The sequence below is a fragment of the Acartia tonsa genome, chromosome 5, assembly GCF_053477335.1.
Source record: "Acartia tonsa isolate MP-2025a chromosome 5, ASM5347733v1, whole genome shotgun sequence".
Classification (NCBI taxonomy): Eukaryota; Metazoa; Arthropoda; class Copepoda; order Calanoida; family Acartiidae; genus Acartia; species Acartia tonsa.
The window spans coordinates 7,250,532-7,266,629 of NC_137264.1; the positions used below are offsets into that span (position 1 = coordinate 7,250,532).

Here is a 16,098-nt window from a genome sequence, read left to right on the forward strand (position 1 = left end):
GTCGGTCCGTCCGTCCGTAACGTATAGCTTTTTCGTTAATTTAGGCATGTTAGAATTGTCCTATCGATTTAAACTTTGCATGGTGATTCCTGTAGTAGTTAGGTACGATTTAGAAAGCGTAGCAACTCTATAATCATTACCAGAATGTCCGTACGTCCATTTTAAACATGATGATTTTTTTACTTTTTTAACAACAATTTTTTTTTGTGATCTAATAATCCAAATGATGTGATTTTTGGTATACAGATTCCTGAGACAACAAAGTACAATATTATAAGCGAAGCAACTCTATTATCAAGTCCTAAAAATGTAAGTAAATCCATAAACATTATTCTGTATCATGCTTTTTTTTCAACAAAATTACTTACAATTTTGCTTCTACTCTTATTCTGATTATTCAGTTCTGACGCTATACAAGTGTTTGTTTGTCCTACCGTTTCAGTGCTTCGCTTTCATGGATGTTGTCATCCTTGTTCTTTACGTAAGTAAATGCTTAAACAACTTAGATACATACACTTTTTCTACTAGTTAGCTAAGCAATATGTGTCATCAGTGTCGGAAGCTTGTAGGTTGTAGAAAAACAAATGTTATCATATTTAAAAGATCTTCTATATATTTGTTTTTAAAGAAACTTTTCTTTTTCCCATGACATAATATATATGTGGTCTCTTTAAATCCCTAGGATCAGGAGAAAAGTATGCACCCCAAAAATAAAAGGAGAAATAAATCAGTACCACTAATAAAGGTTGTTCTAAACGGACTATAGAATGGTTTAGAACAATGTTTCAATACAGAAAAAAAGTATTTTCTTGTCTTGTAGAAGCAAATAATAGCCATAAGAGCCTGGTCGTTTCAGATCAAATTGAGAAATACATTGGAGTTTAAATAAAAAAGGTTAAAGTTAACCTATATTATTCAAATAGTAAAAATCTATTTACTTTTCATTTTCTACATGGATACCTCTTAAAATCCTGATGGTGCTGCAATTTATATGGGGGACACACACACATGCATGAATTTTCTGTGTAAGAGCTTGTGTATGTATGTGTGTGTGTGTAAGTAGTGAAGAACTGATGCAAATGAGCACACAGGACAAATCTACAGGAAACATTACTGAGAAGAAAAGAGGGGAAGATGGCAAAAAGGCAACCAGTTTGTCAAAAAAGCAACCAGTTTGTCAAAAACCCAGTAAATAAGCAACCAGTTTGTCAAAAACCCAGTAAAATTTGTAGGCAATAATATACAAAAACCCAGTAAAATTTGTAGGAAATGATATATAAAAAAATAAAAAAAAAAATTAGAGAAATTTAAAAATTCATAAGCTGTTTATAGTGCCTATTAAAAATGATGTTTACAATACAAATGACTCCTGAGAGGCCGATACATATACAATATTACCAATGGCAGGCCAGTATACATTTAATTGGCCAATAGTAGGCCAGTAAGACGTCATTTTTTATAGGTACCCCATAAAAGCTTCAAATTACATCATGTTTTCTTTCAGAATAAGAATTCAAACCATTCAAAATTAGAACCAAGCCCTGTGGCCTTGCAGGAGCCTAGCAACTTTACAGGAATAACCTAAACTAATTTAGAAATGGCAGAATTAATTAAATCTTATAATACTATTTAATTTTTTAAAAGATTTAGTAAACCAAAAGAATTAATTATAGTATATATATATTCTGTTTTTAATTAAAAGCATATCTATAATTAGCTTCATCATTTAATAAATTTTAAGTTTTAATTAATATGCAAATTTAAACCTAATTATACTAGGAAAGTATCCTGTTTGTTTGATAAACAAGCTTGTCCTATAATCAAGTTCTGTAAGGAAAACCCAATATTCAAATTAGCTCATAGTATAAACAACAATGGAATTTGCGCATATTCATAAAATAATGAAATTTTGCAGGGATCTAAAGGGATGAGACAATGGCAGATAAATTGATGTACATCCCCAATAATGATACACAAAATTAATCATTTCTTTAGATTACAATTATTGGTTGAACATTCAGACACTCTACTAAACAAACCAACCAATTACAATTCAATGAAAGTTCTTAAGGTTATTAAGTCAACGAATAAGAAAACTTTATTATAAAACTTTAGGGACTAGTGTAATAAACAGCCCAATGTCCCCTCCCTCCCTGCATATTTATATAATAATGAAATTTAGTGTGAAAGTAAAAGCAAGAGAGACAATGAATGAAATAAATTACATAGCTCCCCATTAGCATTATCCTCCCACAACATTTACACACATTTTCACCCTCATTGTTTACTCACACATAATTTATTAAGACGGCTAAAATCTTATGGCCAATAAACAAGCAGTAAATTGACCTTCTTTGAAGCAGCTTATAGTGCCTATAAAATAAAAAAAACAAATTATCAATGATAGGCCAATATACAGATGTATTTACCAATGGTTGGCCAATATACATTTAATTGACCAATAATAGGCCAGTATGACTTCATTTTTGTATTATAAAAAGGTAAAAAGGTACTATAAAAGCTTCCCTTCTTTAATTTAGAAATGAAATTTAGAGGTTCATAAATGATTTTCTCAAGTGCTAAAGAATTTATACAATGGCAAAAACCCTGTGACAGATAAAACATTGGTTGGTTGTTCACTTGTCTGCAACCATGAATATAACAAAATATAGGTCAAGCTCACCGTATCACAACTATCAAAACTTGGCCGCTTAAAAAACTCTGGGAAACTCACGTTCATTATTGGCGGTATTTTGACTGATCAGTCAGACATGTGGTAATCATTGCTTTAATAGAGATTATGTTGCTAGAGGCATATTTAATATCTTATTTACATTTTGAAAGTTTCCTCATAATAAAATTTTCTGATAAAGAAGTAGATTGTCGTTTTTCTATTATTTGGGAAAAGAAAGAAAATAATCTAAAAACAGAGAAAATAAATTGTATTGACAAGGAAAAAATTGAAGTTTAATAAAATATTATATTTTACATCAAAATTTGAATTATTTTATTATTTTTGCAAACACAAAATGCATCTTCACCAAATTGAAGAATGAATAAGCAAATAACTTTCTTTGAAAAATACTTTTTTTCTTCAAATTTGTGAACAAAATTTTTTCTATATCATAATCAATCATAATATGTTAAGATTTTGTGTATCAAGTTTGAAACGAACACAAAATGAATGAATTTCAAAAGATAAATTTATTTTGTTGAAAATGCAAAATATATTGAGATTAATGTTTCAAGGTTCAAGAACTATTTTGTAAAACATCATCCTTTCATCCAATTTTACTTTACATTATGTTCATTTTCAAAAGAGAATTTTACATTAAATGTTTTAACTAATCTTTTATGAATTGGAAATTTAGAAATGGTTAATTTAAATTCTTCATCTTAACCCCAAAATGGGATTGTTAAAAAGTTAATTATAATATTAACAAGTTATATCACAATAGTTTTGTTTAGTTGGAACTTAGATAGGTTATATATATTTAATTAGAGATAAAAACTTAGGTCAAGAAAAAATTTGATTAACTTAATCAAAACTTTCTGACCAGGCCCCAGAAAATAGAACAAGTTTTTTTCTTTCTTTCTGCAAAACTAACTATGTAAGTGGTTGCAATCAAGGGAATCTTCAATTGTGTCAGCTCTGATTTAGAATAGAAGAGTTACATTTACTTTTCATTTTTTTTGCAATTTGAAAAAAAGAGAAATTCTTGAGAACTATTACAGCTTTGATCTACTATGATCAATATCTAAATTTGAAAGTATATTTTACGTTATTAAACTTGAATATCGGAATATCAAAGTAAATTCATGTAATCTTAATTTCCTTCCTGATTTTCCTTCATTATGTCATACATGTTAGATAATATGATTAGGAAATCATTATAGTTTTGGTTTCATTTTCTATAGACAAATATATAATTTATGCTATAATCAATTTTTAATAGATGCTTTCAAAACCATTTTAGCTTTAACCATGAATGAGCAAAAAGAGGAGATACTTTATATGGAGGTATGGTATAAAAGACAAACATAATAACTTTCTTGGATGAAGGTGTGATCTTTTTGAACACACTCCACACTTTGACCAAGATATTCTTTTTTTTTAAACTTTAAAAAGAAATAAAGTAAAAGTTAGAAGATGTTCATTTTAAATGTCCCAGCTGCAAATAATAAGCTGAAACTCTTGAAACTGTTGGCAAACAGTTTGAAAAGTTTGTAAAATATTACTTCACACAACTTTGTTTCTGTCACTTTATCCAACTAGCTACAGGTGGCAGATATATATGTTTACAAGTTTGATATTTTTAAACAAAAATAGAATAAAACTCAGATTTTTTTTTGTGATGAATTTAAAGATTATTTTTATCAAATTTTATACATATACCAAATATAATGCTATACTATTATCTTTATAAAAATATGCTAAGGTAATGCTCACTTACTTTCTTGTTTTTAATCTAAATATATGATAAATTCCAGAACTATAAAATGAGTCCAGTCACGGATGGCCCAGATTTGAATTATAATCATCTGAATGAAACAGGTATGTAGAGAAAGTGAGATATTTCTACTCAATATCAAAGTCAAAATTCCTCACATGTTTGAAATACGCTAGGAATACAAAATTTTGCTCTGTGTAGGAATTTTTAGTTAGGAATTTAATCAAAGTGAATTAATTCCATTTTTGAAACATATTTGTTTTTGACAGTCTGAAATTTTTTCCCTTTTAACATAACAAAGATTTTCAAACTCTATAAAAAAATGTGTATTTGATATGTAAATTATGTTATCTTTATTGTGATGTATGTGAATAACTTGTATTTATGCCTTTCTTAGTACCGTCAGACAGCTCAATGCTCTTGTTCTGGAAGCTCTTTATAGTGCCTTTTAAAAAATGACGTCATACAACACAAATTGACAGAAAATACACAGACTAAAATATCAAAGGCAGACCAGCAAACATTTTAATTGACCAATGGTAGGCCAGTATGACGTCATTTTTATTGGCACTATAAAAAAGCTCTTTATTTTGCAACTAAGAATACTTATTTCTAGAAAATATTGTAAAAATATTTTAACACACTTCTATTATTATAACTCTATTGTATAATTTAATATTAAAAAAACAAAAAACAAATTGAATTCGTCCAATTTTTTTTAGGAATTATAGATCCTGGCGATTTGAACATTTCATTGATGGACAATGTTTCTGAAGGATCCAACTACACAAGGTTTTTAGCTTCTTCTTAGCAATTCTTTAACTAGTGTATGTCAGTACGCAAATATCTGGAAATATCTAAATCGTAAATTAGTTAATTCGTTTAAATTTAGAATTTTCTTTATGTATTGACAGGATCAGACATCTAGCTGAATTTAAAACTTATAAAATGACGATTTGACCGAGGCTGACGCGTGGCTGCCGAGCCCTGATTAATTGCCAAGTAAAATATTTTGATTTGTTCTGTCTGAACCACAATGTTTATAACATGTTTGAAGAAAAAAGTTCTGCTCAGTTGTCTTTAAACGTCAGAAAGAAATATTAGAACAAAATATTGTACTTTAAGGGTTTAATTATTAGTCAGGTAACTTGATCCTTGATATTTATTTTTTTAATTCAGCAAAGCCACCCCCAAAACTATTTTAATTACTTTTGTTATAACTTCCATATACCTTATTGAAATTCAAATGTATGACAGTTAATTGGTAAAAATAGTTCAAATAAATTTTCCGCGTTTTCTTTTAAGAAGAAGCATGTGGATTTTTTTTTGGAAGTTTTGGTTCTAGTTAATAATTGCGTGACTGTAGACATAATGTTATTCATTTTACAAGAGAAATGAAAAGAGCATACTTGGCTCAATAAAGATATTATAGCGGTATACTCTCTAAATTAGCCAATAGGAGAACAGTGGAAAAACATTCCAGACAAGTCATTGGTTGAAGTTGTGTACTGATTTTGATAAGGAACGGCATATTTTTTTCATTTCGTTCGAATAATGAGTCAGATATAAAAAAGGGTTTCTTTGGTAAATTATATGGTGTAAAAATTTATTTCCTAGTATAGCGTAAAGCACATGACAAAACCTATAAAAATTTGGCCATTAATACTGAACAGTTTAATTTCTTAGGTTAACGTTAGCCTTAACCCGCGACCGTGGCTCAACACACAGCGCATCCACTCGTCGTCGGGAAAGTGAGAGGTTCAAATCTCGGTCAGACACCGCGTCATAACAAAAAACATTAAATATGGTTCCTTCTGCTGCTACGTCAGTTTTGCGACATAAATAGTTAGAGTAAAATGAATGCCTTAACCCAAAACAGGCGCAACTCATTACCATGGACATCTAGGACTACTCAGACAAAGGTCGTTTAATTAAGGATTGGTTGTCTGATGGGTGTTGATACCCTAGGCGATTGAACGCGTTACATTGCAATTCAAGATGCAGAGTATGTTCACCCCGAAACGTCACCGAGCCCCTAGAGTCAATGTTAACCTTCTAGAAATAATATCCTCCAAAAGTGACGTCCCTTGTACAACTTGCATGCCAAAAATAAACAAAGGGTTTTTGTCTGCTATATAATTCATCATTTAATTTGACAAATTTTGGAGTCAGATGGACCATCTAGATATATATTATGTCTATTCTTTTCGTACAAACAAAACAGTTTTGATATTTAGACATTTGATATTTTCCTAGTATAACTTCTAACAAGTAGATATGTATAAAAGGGGCGTCGTAGCTCAGTGGTAACGCACTGAGTTACGGTGATGAGGGCTCGAGTTCAAGTCCCTATGTGGCAACTCGAATTTCTCAGTCGCAATTCATTCACGCAACTTCCCCTTGGTTGTGTAAGAAGGGTGATAATTGGGTAGTTTGGATACTCAATGGTCAAGTACATAATATCAATGCAACTCTTACCCAAGCTCCTCTGTGGAGAGCGTCATTCATTACGGTGACTTAATTTGGGACACCTTCCATACTCGGCGAAGGTGAGGTAATAAAAAGTAGGTCCCTTGAGACAGCGGGTAAAGTACTTGTACTTGAGCGTGGACCTTGAGCTTGCCCTGGTGCTAGCATACAAAAGTATCTCGTCCTACTCCATGACTACTTAGGTTCAAACACTAAGAAACTATGGCTACACACACACATATAGACATGAATAGAATCGCAAAGATTTTAATAACTCTAATTCTATGAAGTGTATTAAATGAGTATAGATACTTGTTGATTCCTTAAATATTCTTTTAACTTTACATAGTTTTCGCTTTAGATTTTTTAACATTTCATAATTTTATTTTATAAATACAAGAAAATGTATTTTTTTATATCCTTTGACTCTATTTGATCTATTCCTTTTTTCAACCAGGGAGGGGGGGGGGGGCATTGGGGTGTTTAATACATAGGTTCCCGAAAGTTTAATGATAACGTTTTATTTGTTGGCTCAACAATTTTGGGGACTATATTGAACTTAGATTGGTTGTAACATTAAGTTGAGTGTTTAAACATTTCAACCACTTATTGCAATCTACAGAAGGGGTAATTACGAGAATCATCTTTAGGAATGTTCATCAATTTATCGGCCATTGTCTTATCCCTTTAGATCCCTGATTTTACCAATTATAAAATTCACATGCTAATTTACATTTAAGGTGTGAGCCAGAAGGAACCTGTTACTTTTTCACAGCAGATACTAGATATGGAAACATTCAGCTTGTCACACCATTACTTGGTAAGTTTAAACTTTATTTTTAAAAGCGAAGCTTTTCTATAATTAGGGTCGGTCCGTCCGTACGTCCGTAACGGATAGCTTTTTTCGTTAATTTAGGCATGTTAGAATTGTCCTATCGCTTTTAAATTTTGCATGGTGATTCCTTTAATAGTTAGGTACGATTTAGAAAGCGCAGCAACTCTATAATCATCACCAAAATGTCCGTACGTCCATTTTAAACATGTTGATTTTTTTTACTTTTTTAACAACAAATTTTTATGTGATCTAATCATCTGATTGATCTGATTTTTGGTATATTGATTCCTGGGACAACAAAGTATAATGTAATAAGCGAAGCAACTCTATAATGAAGTTCTAAAAATGTAAGTATGTCTATAAAAATTATCCTGTATCAAGCAGTTTTACAACAAATTTACTTACAATTTTGCTTTGACTCTTATAAATTTATATTATGATGATTAAGTTCTAACACTATACGCGTTAATGTCAATTTGTCCTACCGTTTCAGTGCTTCGCTTTTATGGATGTTGTCATCCTTGTTTACTATAGGATACGCCCATAGAGGCCTCTAGAGGCACTTGAGGAGGGGGAAATCATTTTTTTTTATTTTAGATTTAAAAAGTAAAAGTAGATGGAGGGTTATTGTATTCTTTTAGGAGGATAGAGGTACCCTTCCCCAGAATAGTTATAAACCTTTCTAGGACCTATGAGAAGCAACCCTATCAGGGAGAACAATATCGGTTCACCGGTTAGTAAGATACTTCAATAAACAGACAGATAGCCATCCTGTTACATTATTATTAGGATTGCGCGACTTTTGTAGTTGAATCCAAGTGAACAATTGGCTAGAGGATAAATCAACATGTATGACAACATCCATAAAAGCGAATCTCTAAGAAACGGTGTGACAGACGAACATTAATTCTTGTAGAGTGTAAGAACTGAATATACAAAATATAAATATATAAGTTTTGACAAAATTATACGTAAATTTGTTGCAAAACTTCTTAAATTCAGACTACTGTTTAAGGACATACTGAAATTTTTAGGACTTGATTATAGAGTTGCTTAGGTTATAGTAATGTACCTTATTGTAATAGGAATCAGTACTCAAAAAAATCAGATAAATCGGATGATTATATCTCATAAAAAATTGCTGTTAAAAAAGTTAAAATGGACGTTCTGGTAACGATTATAGAGTGCTTCGCTTTCTAAATCGTACCTAACTACTACAGGGACCATCATGCAAAGTTTGAAATCGATAGAACAATTATAACATGCCTAAATTAACGAAAAAAAGCTTTCCGTTACGTACGGACGTACGGAAGGCCCTACCCCAATTATAGAAAAGCGTCGCTTTTAAAAAGAAAATTTAATAATTTGAATGAAGTTTATATAATCAATTAAAGAAATTCAATAGTCTGATATTGAAATAAATAATTAATAAAAGAAATATATGTCGAATGTTACGTTAAAGTCTAACATACATTAATTCACAGTATATCCTTATGATAAAGTAATACGATGGTTGTGTGTCTGTCTATACCGAAGGATCTTGCTAACTGCAGAACCGATATTGTTCTCATTTACAGGATAGCTTCTTATAGATCCGGGAAGGTTCATAACTATTTTGGGGGAGAGTACCAACATCCTTACAAGAGAAATCGCCCATAGAATTAAAAATTACCCCCCCCCCCCAAAAAAAAAAAACTAAAATACCAAATGAAGGAGGTGGGTGATTAACCGCCCCTCTTAAACAAAAAAATTATTTTTACTTTTTCTTTTTAAAACGAAAATAAAAAAATTGGGTTATCGAAGTCAACTGCCCCTCCTCAACTGCCCCTAGAGGTAATGGTAATCACTAATTTTTGTGACGTCACATGGCTGAATTTTCACTTTCTTTGTCCCTCTATATAAAACATTTAAAAAAAGTACAAATTAAAAAAATCCAACAACCTGACTAAGCTACACTTTAAGTCTGGTCTGTCCGTACGTTAATATATGTCCCTAATTCTTACTCCTTGACCTTGTTACTCTTACATCTTACTCTCAGAAAATGACTTTATCTGACTTTTTATATTTTTCAAAATAATATTTTGAAAAGTTTTGAGGCAAACATATGTAAAACTGTTTAGTTTCTTTCATAAACTATATTCTCAGAGTGGGAAGGGAAAAGTGAAGAAAAAAAATATTTCCACAGAACTTTATACAATAGTTGGATCATGGAAAGAAAACGAAGTAGCGGTTTTCGTCGTATTTCACAGTAGCTTTTCTTCTATTTCTAACCTGCGAGAGGGGGGGGGGCAATGTTCTAACCCAGCAATCATCAACATTTACCTAGCCTAACCTAACCTGAAATAAGCCATCAAAAGCTACTGTGAAAATACGAAATACCCACTACTTCGTTTTCTTTCCATCATCCCAATTGTTATGGTGAAAAGATTTTTACCAACAATTTTGATTTACCAAAAATAAAATTAAAAATTTGGCAAAACGTTTATTATGAATCCCTATATCTATGTACATTTAACATATTTTTGCAAAAACAGCAAGAACGTTTTTTTTTCAAAGTTAATAAATTTAAATACAATTTTTTTTCTCAACATTCAATGTTCAACAGTTAGTCAGTAAAAATGTATTTATTAAAAATCTTTTTTAGTGCCTTAAAAAATGACGTTTTTTTACTGGCCTAAATGAAAGTGTATACTGGCCTGCCATTTGCAAATTAGTCTGTGTATTGGCCTTTAATTGTTTATTTGTATTATAAGACGTCATTTTTTATAGGCACTATAAACTGCTTCAATTACTAATATTTTTAATTAATAAAATCAATAAACTGTAGTATAGTAAGATACTTAAAATTATTACATAGAGTAATGTTTACAATTTATGCATAAAAAAATAAATGTAAGCAAGAAGGTAGACTGGTCGTACGGACATGCTCTACTCTAATTATAAAGTTGTTGCTCTTCTAAAAATGCAAACAAGCAAAAAAATAGAGAAATATTATTTATCTCTGGTCAAAAAAAGATGTAAACTTCTGTCAAAAACCTGAAAGATTTTATAGAAAAATGAAATGACAGCTTTTCCAAAGTTGATGTAAAAATATCAAAATTAAAGTCAGCCAAGAAAACGTAATGGTAAAAATCTTAAAAACTTTTTGGGAAGCAAAGTTTCACTACAATTTTGTTTTAGGACTTTTTTTATTCTAGAAAGTTATGATCTACTTATGTGTAAAATAAATGTCTCACTTCCGTAAGTCGCTAAAACAATTTTTTGTAAAAAAAATCAAAGAGAGAGGAGACAATGGGCTGTTTAATCCACTAGTTCCCAAAGTTTAAATAAAACGTTTTCTGATTAGTTGTCTAAACAACCTTGGAAGGGATGTGTTTGTGTATCATCATTTGGAAATTATCGGCTTTTGCATTGTGTCTTGGGAGGGTGGTGGTACCCTCCCAAAAAATAGTTATAAACCTTCCCAGGACCTATGAGAAGCTACCCTGTAAAGGAGAACCCGATCGGTTCAGCGGTTAGTGAGATTGTTCGATACAGACAAACAGACAGACATCCTGTTACTTTGTATTATAGATATCTTTTTTTTACAAACAGGCTTTATGGTTATGAACTTACATGTTCTTGTTCTATAGATAAATCCAGTTGTATAAAACATTCATGGAAAACTCTTCATCTCATAACTTCAAATAGAAATTTTTTAGCAGCGAAGCTTTTCTATAATTAGGGTCGGTCCGTACGTCCGAAACGGTTGGATATTTTCGTCTATTTAGACATGTTAGAATTGCTCTATAGATTTCAAATTTTGCATCATGATTCCTATGACAGTTAGGTACGATTAAGAAATCGTAGCAATTTTTTATGTGATTTAATTATCCTATTTATTTGATTTTTGGAATAGTGATTTCTATTACGACAAGGTACAATGTTATAAGAGAAGCATCTCTATAATCAAGTTCTAAAAATGTAAGTATGTATGTTCTTAAATAGAATCTTGTATTTTTGCAGTTTTCCTAAAAAATTACTTATAATTTTGTTTCTCGTATTCATTCGAATCCGGTGGATAGGAACCGGTTCTCATCCATACGACAAAAACTATGTCTAGCATCGTATTATATCCAGCTTTCTACGGATATAAAAATGTACAATTAAAGGGTGTTTTAAAAAAAACCAATCGCTTCACTCTTTTCAATATAAACCCTACAGTTTTAGTAAAAAACTAACAAAAAATGACACAAATCATGTCCAAGCAATGACAATTAGAAAGGACTATTGAATTTTGATTTCTACTCTCCTTTCCTGAGCACTACAGCTCGAGTCCTAGCCCTTGTGTAGAATTTTTCCTTACATGGAGATTAAAAATCAACAAATCGTTTTAAGTACTTAAAATCTTGTAAATAGACCCCATAATGTTTAAAATTATTGATGGAGCATGTAAAGACCTTTCTATAGACATCTTAACCAGGTTTCTAACTCAATCCTAGCCAATTTGGCATTAAAAAGAACACCCATCAAACATTGAGACATGACAGGTCTCTCCAGTTCTTGATGTGTGACAGATCTTTCTTTTTGATGCCAAAATGGCTAATATTGTGTTAGAAACCTGATTAATGTGTCTATAGAAAGATATTAACATGCCCCATCAAAAATTCTAAACATTATGGGGTCTATCTACAAGATTTTAAGTACTTAAGACGGTTTGTTCTTTTTTTTTAAATGACAGAGCAGTCATGTCTCAATGCTTGATGGGTCTGTCTTTTGGATGCCAAATTGGCTAGGATTGGGTCAGAAGTCTGATTAAGGCGTCTATAGAAAGGTCTTTATAAGCCCAATCAAAAACTCTAAACATTATGGCGTCTATCTACAAGATTTCAAGTACTTTAAACAGTTTATTCTTTTTAAAAAAAGACAAAACTGTCTTAATTTGTAATAAAATATGCACTCTCCACGTAGATAAAAATTTTCCACAAGGGCTAGGACTCGAGCTGTAGTGCTCCGGAGAGATGAGTAGAAATCAAAATTCAATAGTGTTATCTCATTGTCATTGCTTGGACATGATTTTAGTAATTTTTTGTTAGTTTTTGACCAAAACTGTAGGGTTTATATTGAAAAGAGTGAAGCGATTGGTTTTTTTTAAACACCCTTTATAAGATTAAAACCAGTTTTTTTTAGCCCGTGCCTTCGGCACCACGGGGCTAAAAAACTGGTTTTAATCTTATAATTGTACATTCTATATCCGCGGAAAGCCGTTTATAATACGATGAAAGAAATAACTATTAATACATTTATATTTTGATTATTCAGATTTGACACCCTACAATTGTTCGTTTGTCTTACCATTTCTGAGCTTCGTTTTTATGAATGTTGTCATCCTTGTTTTTTTTGGTAATTATTCAGAGAAATATCACTTTGTATATTATAATGCTGTTTGAAGTCTACTTCCTGAAATTTAACAAGGATCAAAATGATAATGAAATGTACTTTCTGAAAAATTCTTTCAATTTTACTTGTAAAATCATTTTTATAACGCATTATGGACGTTTTAAATTTTATCATAATATTTTTTTTACTTGTCCTTTGTTGTAAGAAAAGAGTAGCTCCGCGCTTAGAAAGAGTATATATGTAATAGTCTAAATGTATGTATGATCTGTATATGAGAGGGGTTAAGTAGTCTAGAAAATTAATTACAGAATTTAGAAGAAAATTTTTGTTTTTATTTTAAATTCAATTTTAAGCATTAGCTTTAAAGAAAATAGAAAAAAAGTTTTGGGGGGTGTAATTTTTTTTACAAGGGTGACTTATCTCGGGAGGTTGGCGGTACCCTCACCCTAAATACTAATAGTTATAACCTTAACTGCACCAATTAAAAAGTTCACTGTGAAGAAGAACCAAATCGGTCCAGCGGTTAGCGAGAACCCTTAAAGTAAACACGAAAATAGATAAACATCCTGTTATCTTTACAGGGTAGCTTTACATAAGTCATGGGAAGGTTTATAACTATTTTGGGGGAGCAACCTTCAAAGAAAAATCGCCCCAAGAAAAAAACTAACCCTCTGGTTATTATAAAAAGGATTAAAACAAAATTGCACTTTATGTATTGTCCTTGTTTTCCAAACTGTTATTTTCCTTCATTTTTGTTTGATAATACCTGTCCATAATCTATGTTAATTTGAGTTTGAGCAAAAATATAGAAACTTTTTTGTTTGCTGACAGCAGAATTTTCAATTATGAATAAAGTTTTATACTCAATTATTCTCCTTCACCTCTCTCTTTCTTTCTTTTTTTCTCTTTCTTTCTTTCTCTCTCTCTCTCCCTCTCTCTCTCTCCATATATCTCTCTCTATCTTTTCTCCTATTCTTACTTTCTAGTTAAAACTTTTTTTCCCAGCGGAAAGAATTTTGTTGTTGTTGTTGAGATATCCCTCAAAGTGTCTAATCGAGCACAAAACCCCCCTCAACCTTATTTTGAAATAAATTAGAATAAAGTGGGAGTATTATTTCATTTGTTTGTTTTTTTTACTTTGTGGATTGTTAGGTTATTTTAAATTGGGTAACGGATAACCCCGCAGGGTTAGACAAAAAAATACATTTTGAATGAAAACAGTAAAAGTGTCTAACTATGACGTCAGAAAAAATTAACAATTAACCAATAAGAAGCCAGTACTCACTGTGGTAAAATATATAGCGGCCTCTCATTGGTTAATTGTTAATTTTTTCTGACGTCATAGTTCGACGCTTTTACTGTTTTCATTTTGAATCATCAAAAAATAAGAGGTGATATTCAGTGCTCGATAAGCACTTTGAGAGTGAGAGCAACAAGTTTTTCATAAATTTTTTATATTATTAATATTTATAAATATATATTTTTTTTCATATCTGATTTTCACTTCTTTACCCTTACACTTAAAAAATTCTGAGTAAATAAATGAATTATAAAATGGAGAGTTACATATGACCATAGTGGTCCACTTGGCTGTGTTTTGATTCCATTATCTTATGAATTTTTATTTCTGTACGAAGTCTCACATAGATTTTCTCACATTAGTGCGGAAATTAAAAATTGTAGAGAATTATAGTTTAGCCCCAGAATGATTTTGAGAATTGCATAAAAAGTGATCTATAAGTTGATAATTGTAATAGCGCATCCGACTGCGAATTAATAAATATTTTGGTGGCTGATAAACATGTAATGACGACCAGCTATTAGATTCCTCGATAAAAATGTCTATAAACGATACAAAAGCTTTTTTTGTTAGCTTTATATGTTTGTCACTTAACAACCATTTATTTATATGATTAAGTTCTCCATTTTTGGGAAGCTACACCGGGATGGTTTTAGACTATTTGATTTCTAAACTGAAGTCTTCAGTTGGTTTAAGGCTATTTTTCTACTACACCCTTTCCCTGCGAATTTAAGGCCTTTAGTGGCGGAGCTACTTATTGTATATTATCTATCACTTGATTCCCAAACAAGGAAGGGACATTAGGCTGTTTATTAAACTAGTCCCCAAAGTTTTAATAATAACGTTTTCTTATTCGTTGTCTCAACATTTTTAAGGACTTTTATTGAATTTCCATTGGTTTGTTTATAAGGTTGAGGTTCCAAATCTACAAAAGGAGTAATTTTGTGTATCATCATTGGAAATATACATCAATTTATCGGCCATTGTCTTTTCCCTGCATGATTACTATATTATGCATGTTGAGGTGAAAGATTGTTTATATTCAATTTACCTACGGAAATTAGATACTTTATTATTATACGCATAACATTACTACATTTAGTTTTGTCCGTATGTAAGCAGGGATCTAAAGGGATAAGACAATGGCAGATAAATTGATGTTCATCCCCAAAGATGATAAACAAAATTACCCCTTCCGTAGATTTGGATTAGTGGTAGAAACGTTTGGACACTCAACCTAATTATATAATCAACCAATCAAATTTCACAAAATTCCGCAAAGTTGTTAAGTCAACAAATAAGAAAACGTTATTATAAAACTTTGGAGACTAGCGTAATAAACAGCCCATTGCCCCCCCCCTCTCTCTCTGGTCTGTAAAGCATAACATATACCTATAATTTTATTACAATAAGACATAATCTTGAGTGCATTTCCTATAAATATTTTAATTTCGTAATATTGTTTATTGTTACTTTGTAAATGTGTTAAATTCGCCGCCATTTATAAAGTTATCCTTGTTTTTATTAATCATTTTTATAAATATATCATTAAAAATATCCCACTAGCTCATATGCATATAATCTAAGCAGTACCCACCCATTTAAAAACATTGGTTGCTGCAACTCATTAAAAATATTTTAGTAGAACAAATTGCAATTTTTAG

The 16,098-nt window shown here is 30.9% G+C and overlaps 1 protein-coding gene across 1 annotated transcript in view; it reads left to right on the top strand.

Moving 5' to 3' along the window:
• The first annotated feature begins 4,495 nt into the window (after positions 1 to 4,495).
• LOC145318653 (sex peptide receptor-like) overlaps positions 4,496 to 16,098 on the top strand; it is a 55,981-nt gene continuing 44,378 nt past the window's right edge. Inside the window, exons 1-3 of the mRNA XM_080160066.1 lie at positions 4,496 to 4,555; positions 5,174 to 5,243; positions 7,661 to 7,740. Coding sequence (XP_080016192.1) covers positions 4,501 to 4,555; positions 5,174 to 5,243; positions 7,661 to 7,740 — 205 coding nt within the window. The 5' untranslated portion in view covers positions 4,496 to 4,500. The remainder of the gene's footprint in view (positions 4,556 to 5,173; positions 5,244 to 7,660; positions 7,741 to 16,098) is intronic.